The sequence below is a fragment of the Vipera ursinii genome (assembly GCF_947247035.1).
Source record: "Vipera ursinii genome assembly, chromosome: 1".
NCBI lineage: Eukaryota > Metazoa > Chordata > Lepidosauria > Squamata > Viperidae > Vipera > Vipera ursinii.
This window is the reverse complement of record NC_139512.1, coordinates 90,207,617-90,224,861: the sequence shown is the minus strand read 5'-3', so window position 1 is coordinate 90,224,861 and position 17,245 is coordinate 90,207,617. Positions and strand designations below refer to the sequence as shown.

General features: G+C 39.3%; 1 protein-coding gene across 1 annotated transcript in view; it reads right to left on the bottom strand.

The window, feature by feature from the left end:
• The window catches only part of LUZP2 (leucine zipper protein 2), a gene marked incomplete at both ends in the record, with an annotated part of 438,735 nt that overhangs the window by 19,139 nt on the left and 402,351 nt on the right, over positions 1-17,245 (bottom strand). Inside the window, one exon of the mRNA XM_083349683.1 lies at positions 3,570-3,659. Within this exon, the coding sequence (XP_083205809.1) occupies positions 3,570-3,659 (90 nt within the window). The remainder of the gene's footprint in view (positions 1-3,569; positions 3,660-17,245) is intronic.

Sequence of the window (17,245 nt, the reverse complement as noted above, 5' to 3'; positions counted from 1 at the left end):
CAGATATAACTGCCTGGAGCCAGCCTCGTGTCCTCTCCCTAGCTGCATAAACCAGCCAGGAAGGGCACGGGTCCAATAAACATGTGGTGGAGCTCAGCCTCCCCATAATCCTGTCCACTTCATCAGGGGTCACAGAATCAAACTCTTCCCAGATAACATTGACAAGACCGCCCGTGTCCTGATCGCCAGACTCTGCCCAGCTGGAGTCCAAACCGGTCAGAATCCGAGCAATTTTATCCGACAGATGTTCACTAAATTCCTCGGCACGACCCTGCAAGGGATCCTCCCTCACCTCCTGATTAAGAAGTGAGTGAGTCACCCTAAACAGGGCGGCCGGGCGATTATCTGCGGACGCGATGAGGGTGGAGAAGTAATTACACCTCGCCACCCTCATCGCTGCGAGATAAGACCTAATATGGGTTCTTAACCGCAACCGGTCGGGTTTGGATCGGCTAGACCTCCAACAGCTCTCTAGGCCCCATTTCCGACGCTTCATCTCCCGGAGCTCCGCGGAGAACCATGGAGCTCGCTGGGATCTGCACCAGGTCAGGGGCCGCAAGGGTACAACCCGGTCAAGTGCCTCAGTGGCTGCCCTTTCCCAGGCTTCCACTAAGGCATCCGCCGAGTTGTGAGCAGTGGAGGCAAGTGGGGACCCCAGCGCCGCTTGGAATCTATCAGGATCCATTAAGCGTCTGGGGCGGTACCATCTAATTGGCTCCGTACCCCCACGGCGGGGGGTGGCAAAACGGAAGACCAGCCGCAGGAGGTGATGATCGGTCCATGACAGGGGCATAATAAATGGAGAGCCCCCACCAAGATCATCCAACCACCGTCCAGATAAAAAAATCAGGTCAAGGGTGTGGCCTCCCTCATGAGTAGGTTCAGAAATTACTTGCATCAGGTCCATGGCCTTCATGGAAGCCATGAACTCCCGAGCTAGCTCAGATGAACCTCCCAGGGATGGTAGATTGAAGTCTCCCAAAACAATAAGTTTGGGAAACTCAACCACCAACCCCAAGAGGATATCGAGCAGCTCGGGCAGGGCTGCCGCTGTGCGACTAGGCAAAATGTACACCAGCAGCAAGCCCAACTGCGCCTCAGAACCAAATCTCACAAAGAGAGACTCACACCCGACTATCTGAGGAACGGTGGTCTCCCGCGGACATAAGGTCTCCCTCATAGTCACCGCCACACCCCCACCCCTACCATGAGCTCGTGGCTGATGTAGCACCCAGAAGCCTGGTGGGCAGAGGTCAACCAAAGGGACCACACCCTCTGGGCCCAACCAAGTCTCCGTGATGCAAGCCAGGTCTGCGTGCTCACCCTCAACTAAATCCCTAATGAGGGGAGCTTTGTTAACCACGGACCTGGCATTCAGGTACACCAGCCGGAGCTCAGGAGGCTGCACATCCTCGCTCCCGGAACCTCGAGGAAGAGGCAGAGGGTCGGAGCGCCTCACCGCTTGCAAATAGCGTAGACGGCCCTCCCGGTAACGATACGGCCCTCTGTCTATCCACCTGCTGCTATTCCCCATCGTGGGAATCGGTAATCCCACGACCCGCTCATGAGCCCCGGAGACAACCACACCCCGTTCTCCCCCCGAGCGGTCGGACCCAAGTCTGGCCTGAGCCATGGTTGATTGGCCACCCCCCATAGCCAGACAACCCCTATCTCCCACCCCTCTCCCTAACCCCATAAAAAATTTAGATAAAAAATTAATCAGAGGCCTTCTATTAAATTTGTGTTGACGGCCCCTGCCCCTGCCCAGCCATCTCTCCGGGTCCCAAAACTCGGGCCCGTCATCGAGGTTAAGAGTGTTTAAGGAGGCGGGTCGCACCCAGGAGAGGGGGGCTCCTCTGAGGGCGTACAAGTCCGTGCTGGTGTATTGTCGCATGAGTCTAGCAAGTCCAGGATAGGCGTCCCATTAGTTATGTCCATGGGAGGATTGAAACATGAAGACAGATATCTAGGTCCCCACCCAACTTCACTGCCACTCAGTTGGGTGCCCCCAGAGACAGGCCGCCCCCGCCCTCTCACGACGGGTTGCAACTCTGTTCCTGGAGGTGGACCAGATATCCTCTTGGTAGGCAAAACCCATATAGCTCCCACCTCTATGGGGCTGCAAATGGAAAAGTCAAGCCACTCTCCCACCGTGGCCGATACCCAGGTGTGTCCAAAATCCAAGGGGAGAGGGGGGGAGGGTAGGCAGGAAGATGATAAGTATTTGTGTCTTTGTAACTTTAAAATTTTAATTGTAAATTAATTTTAATATTTTAATATTAATTTTATACACTTCTTTATATGCTGATAGTGTATTATACACTGCTCAGAGCCCCTGTTTCAGGGATATAGGCAGTTTAGAAATAGGAAATATGAATAAATATAAAATAAACATTACTCTTACCTTCTTAATATTTAGCATTAATGCCCAAATTTCCACTTTCCACTTTAACTTTGAAAATGAATCTTCCAACTCTTCTTTACTTTCCAGTAACAAAACGGTGTTATTTATTTATTTGTTTAGCAAATTTATATGATGTCCCAACTTACACACAGAAAACTCTTGTGATATTACATGGTGATTTTTGGGGCCTCCTAGTTTGATTGCAGCTGTCATGTATCCCCCCTCCTCATTTTACCAATATAATATCTTTATATATAAGTAAACAGATATGGGGACAATACAAGAGTCTTATCTTACTCCCTTTCTTATTTTGAATCATTTGATTTCTCCAGATTCAGTTTATGGAATAGTTATAGAAGTTGCCCAGAAAAATAATCAGTATTCTGCCAGTCTCATTAACCTTAATATATTTCATTTCCTGCCAGGATCTGAAGGTTCAAAAGTCTGTTCACAGTTAAAAGAGCAAAGGTCAATCTCCTTATATCGGTTTGCCTCTCTGTTATCCATCTTACATTAGTTATCTGACAATGTGTCTCTATGACTTACTCTGAAACTTGTTGTTATTAGTCATTTTGTTCTCCATGTATAACTCATTTTTTTTTCTTTATAAGATGTTATTTTTTTCATGCATGAAAAATTATTGCTATAGTTTAGTAATTTATACTTTCTCTCACATCTCCCTTCTTTGTGCATTTGGAAAACCAGAAAGGACACACAACATCATTTCTGTAAATGTTGCAGTATAAAGCTCTATAATAGCTTGTTCTTTGCTTCTAACATTGAAGCACTCATAAGCTTCAAGGTACGTTAAAAGGTAGCACACATTTTGAAAATAAACAGATCCACTGTGGTGAATTCACATGTGAATTTTCCAAGTGGACTGTAGCTAATTTCTAGTTAGATCACATCTTCTCTAGTTGCTTCATTCTCCTGAAAATCTTGCAAATCCTATTAGTCAAGTACAACCACAGAGAAAAAAAAATCTATTACATCAAAAAGCATCTCTTTTGTAGCACCTGAATATCAAACATCTGTATTCACCTAATATAAAACTGTATGTCATATTCCCATGGTTAAAGTTAAATAGCTATAGATCCATATATTTCATGGTTCACACATACTACAGATAAGATCTTGACCTCCAATCTAAATGGATTGCACTTACATCTTTTGAGTTGCATTCTGCTGCGTTTTTATCGGTATCCACCTTTTTTGAAGAAACTTGAGGAGTCTCTTTGCCAGTAGGAATTCTTTGCTGGAAGATAAACAACACATGTGTCAACCTTTTTCCTGATGACAGTTGAAAACACTTACTTCCTGGAAGTTGGAGTTCTATTATAAAGTTTTGCATTCAAACATTCAGTGGTGCAATTTTTTTAAATGTCTTTGGATTGCTCCTGAGATATAGAAATGGAAGGAAACTTTCTCCCCTGATATCTTCCTATCCCATTCTTGTATGGACCAGTATGAGTTACAGGGATTGCATTAGAAAGGAGAAATGCTATATATTGAATGGAAGTGTTTTCTATGACCTGAATAGTGTCTATTAGATGACAGCAATGCTTTAGAAAGTTTCTGCCATCCATACTTTCTTGGCCTATCATGGACATCTACCCAAAAGAACAGAAAGACATAGAATTCAAGTCAGGTTATACAATGTTAAACTTACTTACAACATTTGTATGCCTGTAGTAGTAACAAAAATACCTTTTGCCCCCTTCTTCCACCTATGGATGCTTTTTTTGTGTGTGTGTAAATTTCTTCACCTCCTCCATTTCTATGTCATTGGTGTCAGTAATTTTGCAAAATATACTGCATTATTTGTCTTCTAAACAGAAGTACATAGAGTGCTCAAGGTAGAGACTAATAATAATAGAATCATTTGTTGAGATAGGTGGCTATAGGAATCAAATTAATTAATTAAAATATGAAAACAGCATTGCATCATCATAACACAATCTGTGCATTTTAGGAATGCCCTATGGTACTGTATAGATTTATGAAAGGGGTGCAGCTTGTGTTGCAGTGTTACTTTTGTCATTTGACAAAAAATATCAGATTCCCAAGGATAGCTTTACTTCTAGGCTCAGTTAGTGCAAAAAGCTTATACTCTTAAACTAAATAGTAAAATCATATTTCTCAGAAGAATCTAAAATGTGGGGGGGAATCTTAAAAGAAAACTTAGTTTTATTAATTCAGAATAGAGCTTGAAGGGATCTTGGAGGTCTTCTAGTCCAACCATCTGGTCAAGCAGATCTTATACCACTTCAGACAAGTGGCTGTCCAGTTTTTTTCTTAAAAACCTCCAGTGATGAAGCAGCCATGAAGCAGTGGCAAGCTGTTCCACTGGCTAATTGTCCTCACTGTTAGGATGTTTCTCCTTAATTACGGGTTGCTTCTGATTCTGTTTTACTGATGGAAAAGTGGCAATATTGTTTTCCAAAGAGTCAAATAATAGAATATTAAATATCCGCAACTTGTTTAATGTTACATATATCATTCTAGTTTTTATCCCTAGTGAAAAGAAGCTTATGATCTATAGCATTTTGAAAGAAACTTTTCTTCCCAGCATTCTTGCTTCAAAAATTAACTGTTTAAAAAGCTGGGTTCTTCCTTTCTGTACCTTTCTCAACTGTACTTACATTAGCTTCTGCTTCCTTGTTTCAAAGTTTGACTTAGAGAAAGTAAGATAGTCCAGAGCTAAAGTCCTCTGTGCATCTCTATGCTACAAGTCATAAACTATAAAACTCTATACATTAATGCGTTTCTATCTTCCAGGTAAGTGCTTTTCTTCACTGGAGTCTTCAACTGCATGGGTTCCTATGTGTAAATTGGCAGCAAATGACTCAGTTTCTAATTTCAACATTTTCCTCTACTTTGGCCACATTGAGATATTTTTTTCAGTTTTTTTGTTGGAATCCCAGTTATCATGGCCCTGAATTGGTGAATTCCCTTGCAACTGCTCATCCATCCACCCTTCTCTTCTTGCCGGGAAACCAAACATCAATTTCCTTTCTTTCTGTGGAGAATATGTTTTCTGAAAGCAAAGCAGTTTTCAAGTTCTATCCATCACTCGGGGAAGAAAGGCAGAATTCTTCTCAATTTCATCTTATTGAAGCATGAACAAAGAAACAGCTACTGTAGTTCCTCTCCTGAATCTAATGGGGAAAAACAAACTCACAAAGGTTTAGTCTTTCATGGCTGATAGATATGAAATGGTGGACTAAGGCAGACATTAGGGAAAATTGTCCTGGATGTGCTAGTAAAGGGAAGAAAACTTTATGTGGAGCAAGAAAACTCAACAAAACTACCGTAATTTTCACAGCAGGATAAGGGGGAAAACCATCCTTCAATGGAAGAGAATCTATCACTAGATAGTCTCTGTCTCTGTCTCTGTATCTCTCTCTCTCTCTCTGTATATAGATAAATAGACATATAGAGATAGATAAAGAGAGATAAAGATGATAGATTAGATACTATAGAGAGAGAGAGATCTAATGTACTGTATCATCTATATAATCTATCTGTCTAGCTATCTGTCTAGCTATCTCGTTATCACAATCTCAGGCTTGAGCTGTGGAATCTTTGGTGCTCACTGAACTTGGTTATTTGCATATATATGGTTCATTACTTGTCAGCTCCCCTGACTAAACCAGACAGGCAACACAACTCAATGAGCTAATTCTACTTTATTGTTTACAGAATATTGCAACTCTGAAGGTACTTTTAATCACCTGATCAATCAGGGCAGGTCCTTCTTAATTCTTTTTCCTCTGACCACTAATCCATTGGAGGCTCCTCCCTCTCAATCTGATTGTTTCCTGCATAGCATCTTTTCTCTTGTCCCCCAAGCCCATTCATACATTCCATAATGTCACCATGTAACCTAGTTGGGTGGTGAAAATGGTGGTGTTACTTAATTGGATAATTAAACATCTGCAAGCAAACTACCAGGCTCAGAGAGAACCAAGAACTCCAAAGAACTATTCTCTCAAAATAGTAGTAGTCCATTCTCACTCCAGGCAAGCAAGAAGTTTGAATCAGCTCCACTTTAATATCTAGCACTTCCTGAATCAGTCCAGTTTACAAGGACAAATTTGGCTGAATTAGGCATTTGTAACAAAATGCAATACTCTTAAAACATATGATGATGACAATGATGAACACATTCACAGATGGGAAGCAATACCAAGCATTCACAGAATGTGACAAAAATCTTGCACAGAAGGAGGATAAGTGGGTAGGCAGATAGATTTAAATATTTTCTTGACCCTAGATGGCTGTGGAAAAAAAACAGCAAAAGTTTGAGTCAAATCCTGGTTTAAAGAACGCACATTAAGCCACTTTTGTTCCAGCTGACAGATGCAATGGAAAAGGATGGTAACTAAAGACTGTAATGCAAGGAATTAATATTAAGAGCCTCCTGCATTATGAAGTACTGGAATAAAATGTGAAGAAAGGTGATAAAAGTTAGTTATTTTCTTGGCAGATAATTCAGCACCTGAAAAGCCCACCCAATTAAAACTAAAATGTTAAATATGAGAGCTTATCTCCGAAATCCGCTCTTCTCATAATGAAACAATGCAAAGCTAATTAAAATGACTCTAAGAAGAAAGGAGAATACAGAGTTAGATAAATAATTTAAAAACACTGTAGGTTAGAATGTTCTTGGTTCATGTTTTATGACTCTTCCCGTACAAGAATATTGACATTCAAAAGGTCTTTTTTTCTAAAGAATGAGAAACAGACAGCTTGATTTTAAAATATTAGTTTTGCATCTTTGAAAGCAGGATTTACTTTTCTATATAATTTGAATTGTGTAGCGATTATGTAATCTGATTGGGAGGATCTGATTTAAAGTTCCAAAACGGTTGAATTTAACAAAATCACAGTGGAATATTTTAATCCTAAAAGTTGAAAACGTTATCTGTTACAGGAAAACTACAGCTGTTTTTAACCCTTTTTCCTAACAAAATTGGAAGAAATTTACAAGCAAGTCTAGAGCATTAGGAAGCCACCCACATTTAATAGAATTCAGTGAAGGAATTTTTAGTTACGGTCTTTGAAACTAATATTTCTTATAAGAAAAAGTGTATTAAGAAATTGGAATTCACGTCTATCCCGTAGCATGCAGCTGTTTGGCATCGTTGCCGGATCACTCCTGCTGCTATTCTGTCCAGCTGTGCTGTCAGCCTGCTGCGCAGTCACATCTGCCGATGGTCTTCCCATCGTGTGCCTTCCCATCGTGTGTGAATGGGGAGACAGAAGCATGAGTAGAACCCACTATAAGACTAAGACAAAGACAGCAGAACAACACGATGCTCTGTAACTCGATCGTTAACATTCACACAGCTATAAAAAAAACCCTGAGTGTTTCCTGCTACTAGCCATTTCTATAACAATACACTTATCTGATTAACAAAAACAAAATGAAATTTTATTTTTATTTTTCATTGTAAGCACAAAATCTGGAAGCAGTTTCAAAATAGAAGCTAGCTTAAATATATTCTCATCTTTGTATAAAAGGGTCAGCTTAACCGTCTCTGCTTCTCATTGCTGTGTGGATAATATGAATCCTCTATATAGATTCAATCTTGTTTTTTAAACCCTAAAAGGAAAAAAAACCCGCTAGTTTTAATATAACTTTAAGCAATACTCACAGTTATATTTACAATTCAACTTTCAAAGTACTTGGAGGGGCTACAGTTCAGATTATGCACCACTTACATAGGTTGATGACATAATAATTAATAAAAAATATCCCCACATTTAATTAATATTTAATTCCTATGAACTATATTTCCATTATTGAGTGTTACTACACTAGGTATACTAGGGACGCGGTGGCTCAGTGGGTTAGGATGCTGAGCTTGTCGATCAGAAGGTCGGCAGTTTGGCAGGTCGAATCCCGAGTGCCGTGTAACAGAGTGAGTGCCTGTTACTCATCCCAGCTTCTGCCAACCTAGCAGTTCGAAAGCACCTAAAAATGCAAGTAGAAAAATAGGGACCTCTACAGTGGGAAGGTAACAGCGTTCCATGCGCCTTTGGCGTCTAGTCATGCCGGCCACATGACCATGGAGATGTCCTCAGACAAGTGCTGGCTCTTCGGCTTTGAAACGGAGATGAACACCGGCCCCTAGAGTTGGAAACGACTAGCACACATGTGTGGGGGAACCTTTATCTTTACCTTTTTACACTAGGTAACTAAAATTATTTTTAATTGTAATCTTTAAAATTAAAATGAACAACTAAAGGTTAAAAGACAGTTTTGTGGAACTACACAGAAGTTGGCTCATGAGTTTTACAAAATTAGAGTGACAGGTGAAATCTTCTTAAAGTATGCTTGACTGAATATCAAGTTTTAACTTTGCAGTCCATTTAATTTAAACAGATGAAGCAAAACTCCGTTTGTGTTTGTAAGTACAAAATGAAAGCACATTTTTTTTTTCAAAAAAAAAAAAAAACATGTTACTTGAAACCAGAAAGCCAGCCAAGGTCATTATTTCTCTCTAAAATGCTTTCCAAATTTACTGCTGGAGTAAATAATGCACATTCTGGTTCCATTGCATGGTTCCTGATTTTTAACTGCTTCTATTTATTTCTCCTTTCTTTGTAAACTGCTTAGCATTTCCCTTTCCATTATTGTAATCTTCTTGGTCTTTCATTATCTCTGCCTTGTCTAATGCTGCCATATCTCTATGCAGAATAATGCTCCTTAGAGATGTTCTTTAACATTGGTGTATTATTTCTTCACCAAAAGTAAATTTTACCTTCTTAGAATACTGTACTTCTGACACACGACTCTGATAGTAATGCTTTGCATTTCAAAGAACTCACTCAAAGAGGTAAGCAAGAAATAATCCCACGTCCATGATTTGAAGGGGGAAAACAAATTAAAAATTTGGGTTTAACAACATGCTCCAACTACTTTTGAGTGAAAATTAGCTTAAAGCTTCAGGCTTAGTTAGATATTAGGCTTGTGCACACCTTGACAATTATACATTTTGCATGCCATGCAAGTTCATTTGCTCTTCTGCTATTAACATAAGCTCACCTTCCCCCCCCCCCCCCGGTCTTCTACTTGAATCTGAAGTAAGGATGACACTGCTTTAAGGAAACCATTAATTAAAGTTATATGTCTCTTAAAGCAATGACACTTGAGGGGGAAAAAAAGCCTGAAGAAAGTTGGGATACTTTAATTAATACAGACTGCTGTTCAGTGCCCACATTAAGCTCAATGCATTTATTCTAAATCAGGGGTGTCAAGCTTGCCGTGTCACGTGATGTGTCATGACGTATCGTGCCTTTCCCCCCCTTGCTGGAGCTGGGGTGGGCACGGCTTCTGCTTGATGCATCAGGCCCAGGGGCCGGCAGTTTGACACCCCTGTTCTAAATCATTTTCAAAATGTGTAGTACCTTATCAGTCATAATCGTAAGTACTTGCTTTTTTTTTAGTAGCTATAGGAACAATTTTCAGCAAGACTTCAGCTCATTCAGTCCCTTTTCTTCTTTTCATCAATCCTGATGGCAGGAAGAAATTTGAAACACTCCACTTTTAATAACCACAATTTTAGTTCTGATTTATTGAAACAGACAAAGTGTAACCTGTGTTTTCTCCTAGTTAATTTATCCTAAATATAGCTTAGAATTTTTTTTAAAATTGTTTTATTTGAATGGCAATCAATTATTGCAGCTATATATTTGTTAGATGTAAAAAAAGGTTGTTCTTGTGCAGGTTTTCCATCATTGCACACTTATGACCAAGATTAGATTCTATCTCTCTCCCATTGTTTTCTTTAAAAACGTATCCTGATTTTTAGTTTAAGCAAGATTAGCACCATCCTTGCATTTCCAAAAAGTCACCTTTCTTTTTCTTCTCTATTCTAGAGTCGCGCTGGTGAATGATCTCTGGAGGGCTCGGGACAGGGGATATTCCTCTGTCCTAGTCCTATTAGAACTCTCAGTGGCTTTCGATACCATCGACCATGGTATCCTGCTGCAGCATCTCAGGGGATTGGGAGTGGGAGGCACGGTCCTTCAGTGGTTCTCCTCCTATCTCCTGGGATGCTCGCAGTCGGTGTTGGCAGGGGGGCAGAGGTCAACCGCGAGGCCTCTCGTTTGTGGAGTTCCTCAGGGGTCGGTCCTCTTGCCTCTCCTGTTTAACATCTACATGAACCCGCTGGGTGAGATCATTCGTGGCTTTGGAGTTGGGTATCATCAGTATTTTGACCCCAAACCACCCCAGTGATGCCCTCGATGTGATGTCCCGTTGCCTGGAGGCAGTCCGGGTCTGGATGGGGAGGAACAGGCTTCGACTCAACCCTGACAAGACTGAGTGGCTGTGCGTACCGGCATCTCAGGACATTCAGGACATTTCTATGGGGGGTGAGTTATTACCTCCTGTAGATAGGGCTCGCAACTTGGGAGTCCTCCTAGACTCACAGCTTTCCCTAGAAGACCATATAGTAGCTGTGACTAGGGGGGCCTTCGCCCAGGTCTGCCTGGTGCGCCAGTTGCGGCCCTATCTAGACCGGGATGCCTTACGTACGGTCACTCATGCGCTCGTGACCTCTCGTCTTGACTACTGCAACGCTCTCTACATGGGGCTACCCTTGAAGACCACCCAGAGGCTCCAACTGGTGCAGAATGCAGCCGCGAGAGTTGTGTTGGGAGTTTCCCGACACTCCCATGTCACACCTTTGCTCCGCGAGCTGCATTGGCTTCCAGTTGTCTTCCGGGTGAGGTTCAAGGTGTTAGTAATGACCTATAAAGCCCTACATGGCATGGGTCCGGAATACCTTGGAGAGCACCTGCGACCAGCGTCAACTTCCCTCCGCCCAGTATGCTCCCACAGAGAGGGCCTCCTCAGGGTGCCACCGGTCAAAGAATGCCGACTGGTGGCCCCCAGGGGGAGGGTGTTCTCTGTGGGCACACCGGATTTATGGAACCATCTTCCGGTCGAGCTCCGGATGGCGCCTGATCTCCGCTCCTTCCGGCGCGATCTTAAAACCCACCTTTTTGAACAAGCCGGCCTGACCTGATGGGATGGGGTTGGGTTTTATAAATTAACTTTTAATTTGTACTAATTTATTATGGGCACCGTTGTTTAATTACTTTTAATAATTTTTAATTTTTGTATCTTGTTTTTATTATGTATTGCCCTGTTCACCGCCCTGAGTCTTTCGGGAGAAGGGCGGTATACAAATTAAATAAATAAATAATAAATAATATCAAACAGATATTCTATACAAATTCTCAATTGCACAGTAGCTCACTTTATATTATCTTCTGAAAGGAAATAATTCCTGAGTATTATCTTTCACAGGAAGGAAACTGTAAATTGAAGACATGTGCAATTTAGTGACTGCATGAATGCCTAGTTCTTGAACTGCATTTGTTTTCTAAGTGTTGTGAAGATGTTCAAGGGATGTCAGACTGTGACTGTGGTTTGCACATGGATAAAAGAGAAGACAAGGGTGGGGGACATATACTGAAAGAAGGTACAGCTTTCATCATTTTGATGTAAGACCGGTAGAAGAAAAGCATCTTCAGGTCACCATCACTATCACAGTTGAAATAACATCCTTCTTCATAACATTTGCCCAGTGTAATGGTTTAAAATGATGGGAACATCACTGGAGGGAAAGGGAAAAGGGTGTTATGTTATCAAAAGGTGAAATATTTCACTCCTAACAAATGGAACAAATGTTTCAAAATTTGTCAAAGATATCTCTCTCTCTTGCTTTCTTCCCCCCCCCTTTTTTTTTTGCCCTGGAAGTATGACATCTCAGATTAAAATATTGTGAGCCTTCTATCAAAGAATACTTTGATTGTATCCTGTGCGCACACATAGATATACTGGAGCCATTGTTGACACTTGTAAACTGTTTGGACAAGTCCCTGAAGCTTTACTGGCAAGATTTCAGAAATGGTTTGCCATTGCCTTCTTTCTATGGCTAGCTTTGTGCCTAAAGTGGGGCTAGAAGTCATATCTCCTGACTTCTAGCCTGGTGCCTTAACTGCCTCACCAAAATGGCCCTTCTCTACTAAATTACTCACTTTCAAATTACTTTTGGTGGTGCATTTTCAATTTTGCCAGCTCAAACTTATTTAAATGGATTAATTGGGGGTGCTTGTGGCTTGAAATAAAAGTATGGTAGCACAGCTTGTAGGGGAAAAGTTGACATTAGCATTTGGGGGCTCTTGCGCGGTTGTGTACATATTAGCCGCCATCAAAAATACATAGCAGTGGTACTAAAACTGTGGTCCAAGAACATTCTGACCATGGACAACAGAGACTCTCAGAGTGGATGGTGAGAAATATCTTTTGAAATATATGTGGAACATTGTTTTTTATTTTAGGAATTGCAAGGGTTAAAGGGTCTCCTTAAAATCTACTTATGAGTCTCACATGTCCCACTTTTGGAATATTCTCCTTGATGTGCCATGCAAAGCCAAAGTCAGTTTTGTACCTGGTTTATATGTATGGATGCTTCATACATAAAGATAAAGTTTTCCCCTGTCCAGTTATGTCCAACTCCAGGAGGTGGTGCTCCTCTCTGTTTCTTAGCTGAGGGAGCCAGCATTGTCTGTGGTCATATGCCAGCAAAACTATATGCTGAGGTGCACAGTACACTGTTACCTTCCCACTGAAGTGGTACCTAATTATCTACTCACACTTGCAAGCTTTTAAACCACTAGATGGTCAGGAGCTGGGAAAGGTAATGCGAGCTTACCCCATTGCATGGCACTTGGGTGTTGAACCTGGGCTGTCAGGTTCCCAGCTGACCTCAGTGTCTTTAACTACTGTGCCATCGTTCCCCTTGTTTCATATATAAAAACAAAATCTTTGAGTTGGCATATAAGAGGGGGAAAAATCACTTCTGAAAGGGTTTAATATAAAGCTTTAGTTTTTTAGTAGTACGCTCTGCTTCAAACAATTTTTCACTGAATAACAGATTTGTTTTTTTTTAAAAAAAGGATTATTCTCAATTACTGTTTACTTATGTGGAAATGGTAATTTATGTAACAGTGGAAGAACAAAAGTAATTTAATATTTCTTGTAACAATAAAGCTCCTTTTGTTCTAGAACAGCACTGAGTCCAACTTAATATTAATAAATATTTTTTCTGTCAATTCCCTTCTTCTGTCAGACAGCAGCACCCTCTTTGGAGTGGGTCAAGAAGTAACAAGCTCAGTTTAGTTCTCAGGTCACCAACAGAATCAAACTTCCTAGAAATGCAGAAAATGAATACTGATGCTTTCAACAAAGGTTTTTACTGTACAAGATCAATTGGTTGCCACATATAAGAATAGAAAATAACATTCTTCCTGATAGTGGCCAGAGCAGATGCTCTTGATGTTTATAATACATTCACTTTCATGGATGAAGGAATAAATAGCTTTAAAGCTATACTGCAGGAATTTGAGGCCTACTGTATGCAGTGAAAAACATAACATACAAAGGATTTGTCTGCAGAGCAAAGCTACAAAAGGAAACTGAGACAGTTGAAGAAGTTATAAGAGGTCTGAAATTAAAGAGTAACTTTTATGACTGAATCTTTAATTAAAAATAAAGTTGTTCTGGGCATAAGAATCAAGACTGCAGGATTTTGACTTAGCAATGCAAACTAGTACCTAAAATACACTAGTGATATATGTTAAGCAGCAGAACTATTCACTCACAACTCAACCTTATATTATAGTATTAGCCATCATCCATAATAATTCAGTATAAAGCTATTACAGGGAAAAACACGTTTAAACAGATGATGAATGTCTTTCCTAGTATTAGGTGTCTCTCATTAACTTAAACTTTTTTCCTCATAATGATGCATGCTATGAGGAATATACAAATAGCACTGAGGAGAACATGTATAGAATTAAACCGAAGAGAAGCAAGAAGAATTATTTGTCATCTGGAGAGCCAACTGAATAGATTCATTCAGTGTTTATAGTTCAGAAGAAAAATGAAAGCCTGAGAATTTGCCTAAATCCCAAAATGTGAAACAAATGAATTCAAAGAGAATACTACTGCATTTAGATATATATGCACAATATTTTCCAAGCTAAATGCATTAGGTGTATTTTAGCACATACCAATGAATGAAGCAAACATGTATTTTATGCATTTAATACATCTGATACAACTTTAAACACATGTCTTTTAGTTTCTGCAACATACAATAATAATAAAAAGCATTTCAGGAACCATGGCACAGATAGATGACATATTGGGCACCATAGAAGGACATCATCAAAATTAGTACTAATAAAAATCATTCCCTCAAATTTTAAATTGAATAAAACTACTTTTTTAATATGGCATCTGGGAAAAACGCTTAAAAAGGTGGCAAAAATCAGATAAAACTGAAAATGGTAAATTATATCTCAAAATTCATCCCAGCCTGGCTGCTCATCAAAAAATTGATTTTTACGCATGACAAGGGTCTAAATGACATAAACACAATGTTCTACATACAGTATCTGTTTTGCAATGTCATCATCCTTCTTAAAAAAGAAATGTCCATAGATGCTATTACATTTTGAACAGATTGAGTGGTGCTAAGTAAGTGCACCAGTGATTTTATTTAGAAAGAAGGGAATGTAAAAAAAGTTAGCATTTACCACCAGTTGACCTACTCATATTACAGTATAAGGTGTGATGCTTTGCAGCATACATGTTCAGTTCCATTTTATTCTCTATCAAAGCTGAGTCCACACTGACCTTAATAAACACAGCCAGATCATATCTTATATCTTCTTATATCTTATATCTTCACCTCATAAATGAGAATGTAACTTCCACCTGCAAATTCATTATATTGTTATTTTATTATACCACTATGTTTATATTGCTATGCTTAGTTTTAGACCTATTCCTGTTTTGGAGGTCTTTTAAGCCACTTTGAGTGAGTTATGACTGGAATGGAATATAAACCAAATAAATAAAGTTGAAGTAGCAGATCCAATAACAGTTTTATTGTGTATACTATTAGGGATAGCTGCCCAGAGACATCTGACAGGATGATGGGTAGCATAAAAATGTAATAAATAAATAAAATGTTAGACATTGTTTGCTTACAAGAGACACATATTTATTGCATTAAAAGACCAAAAGTATCTGATTAATTCCCGATTGGGAACACATTTTGCATCCTTTGCTCCGGACAAGAAGGCTGGAGTGGCTATTTATTTGAGAAAAGACTTTTCGGCAAGATTGATTGAATCGGATAAACAAGGGAGATATGTTAGTATTGAATTAATACTACAAAGAAAGAAAGTTCTTCTTATTGGATTATATACTCCAAATCAACAACAGCAGAAATTCTTCAAATTTTTACATCAGAGACTAATCAAATTGGATTATAAATCTGTTATTATGATGGGGGACTGGAATGGAGTTTTGGTGCCATCTGAAGACAAGAAGGGATCCTCCAAAAACTTTTTTAATTTGAAATTGCCTAAAGCTTTTTTTGATTTGAAGGAAGATCTGGAATTAAGAGATGTATGGCGGGGAAGGAATATGAGAGACAGAGATTTTACCTTTTTTTCGGATAGACATAAATCTTTCTCCAGGATTTACTTTATTTTGATTACTACTGATCTTTTTTCTTTGGTTAAGAATGTTAAGATTTTTCCTAGGACAATGTCTGACCATAGTCCTGTTTGGTTGGAGTTTTTTTTGCTGAAGATGGTAGTAGAAGATCCTGGAGGCTGAATGAGAATTTATTTACAAATGACTTGTTCTTGCAGAAATGTAGAGAACCTATGAAAGAATTTTTTGTTACAAATATGCATAAAGGTACATCAATGGAAATGGTTTGGGATGCTATTAAAGCTTATATGAACAATGATTACAGGCGTAAGCAAATGCAAAAACGTTTAGATATTGAGGAAGAGATTAAATCTAAGGAGAAAAAGCTTATTTTGAATCCATTGGATAATAATTTAAGGATCTCAATACATTTACTGAAAGAACAATTTAACATGCTACTGGCTGATCAAGTAGCAACTAATTTGTGCTATGCTAAACACAATAGTTTTTGTAACGCTAATAAGCCTGGTAGATGGTTGGCTTATCAATTAAGGAAGAAATAGAAATCACGTACTATAGATAAAATAGAATATAAAGGAAAAGAAGTCTACCAACAAAATTTGATTAAGAGGAGTTTTTTAGATTTTTATTCGAAATTATATTCTAAAGAAAATGTACAAGCTTTAGATATAGACAAGTATTTATAGGGAGCTCATTTTCCAAGACTCTCAAAAGAACAACAAATTGAGATGAATTGCCCAATTACATCAGAAGAAATTTCTTTAGCTATTAAACAGTTGAAATTGGACAAGGCTCCGGGAACAGATGGATTAACAGCAATTTACTATAAAAAGTTGTTGCTCGAAATGATTGAACCCTTATAGATTTTGTTTAATGAAATTCAGACTGGAGGTGCAGTTCCTCCATCATGGAGGACAGCTTTTGTATCATTGATTCCAAAGGAGGATCAAGAAAGTTTTCTCCGCAATTGTTTTTATTGGGTATTGTTGTAGATTGTGATGTTAAAGAAACTAATTTGATGTTGAATATGATAACAGCAGCACGGTTACTGGTGGGACAATATTGGAAGAAGGATAGTTTGCCTACTATAGAAGAATGGGTGCTTAAAGTTTCGAATCTTGCAGAAATGTCTAAGATTTCTGCTTACTTGAAAGATCATTCACAGGAAAGATATATTTCAGTTTGGAGGAGATGGATAGATTATATTCAGAACAAATATGGGACTAAAAAGTTCCATTTAGCTTATGAGTAGATTTTAGTGGGATATTGTTATTGGTACTTTG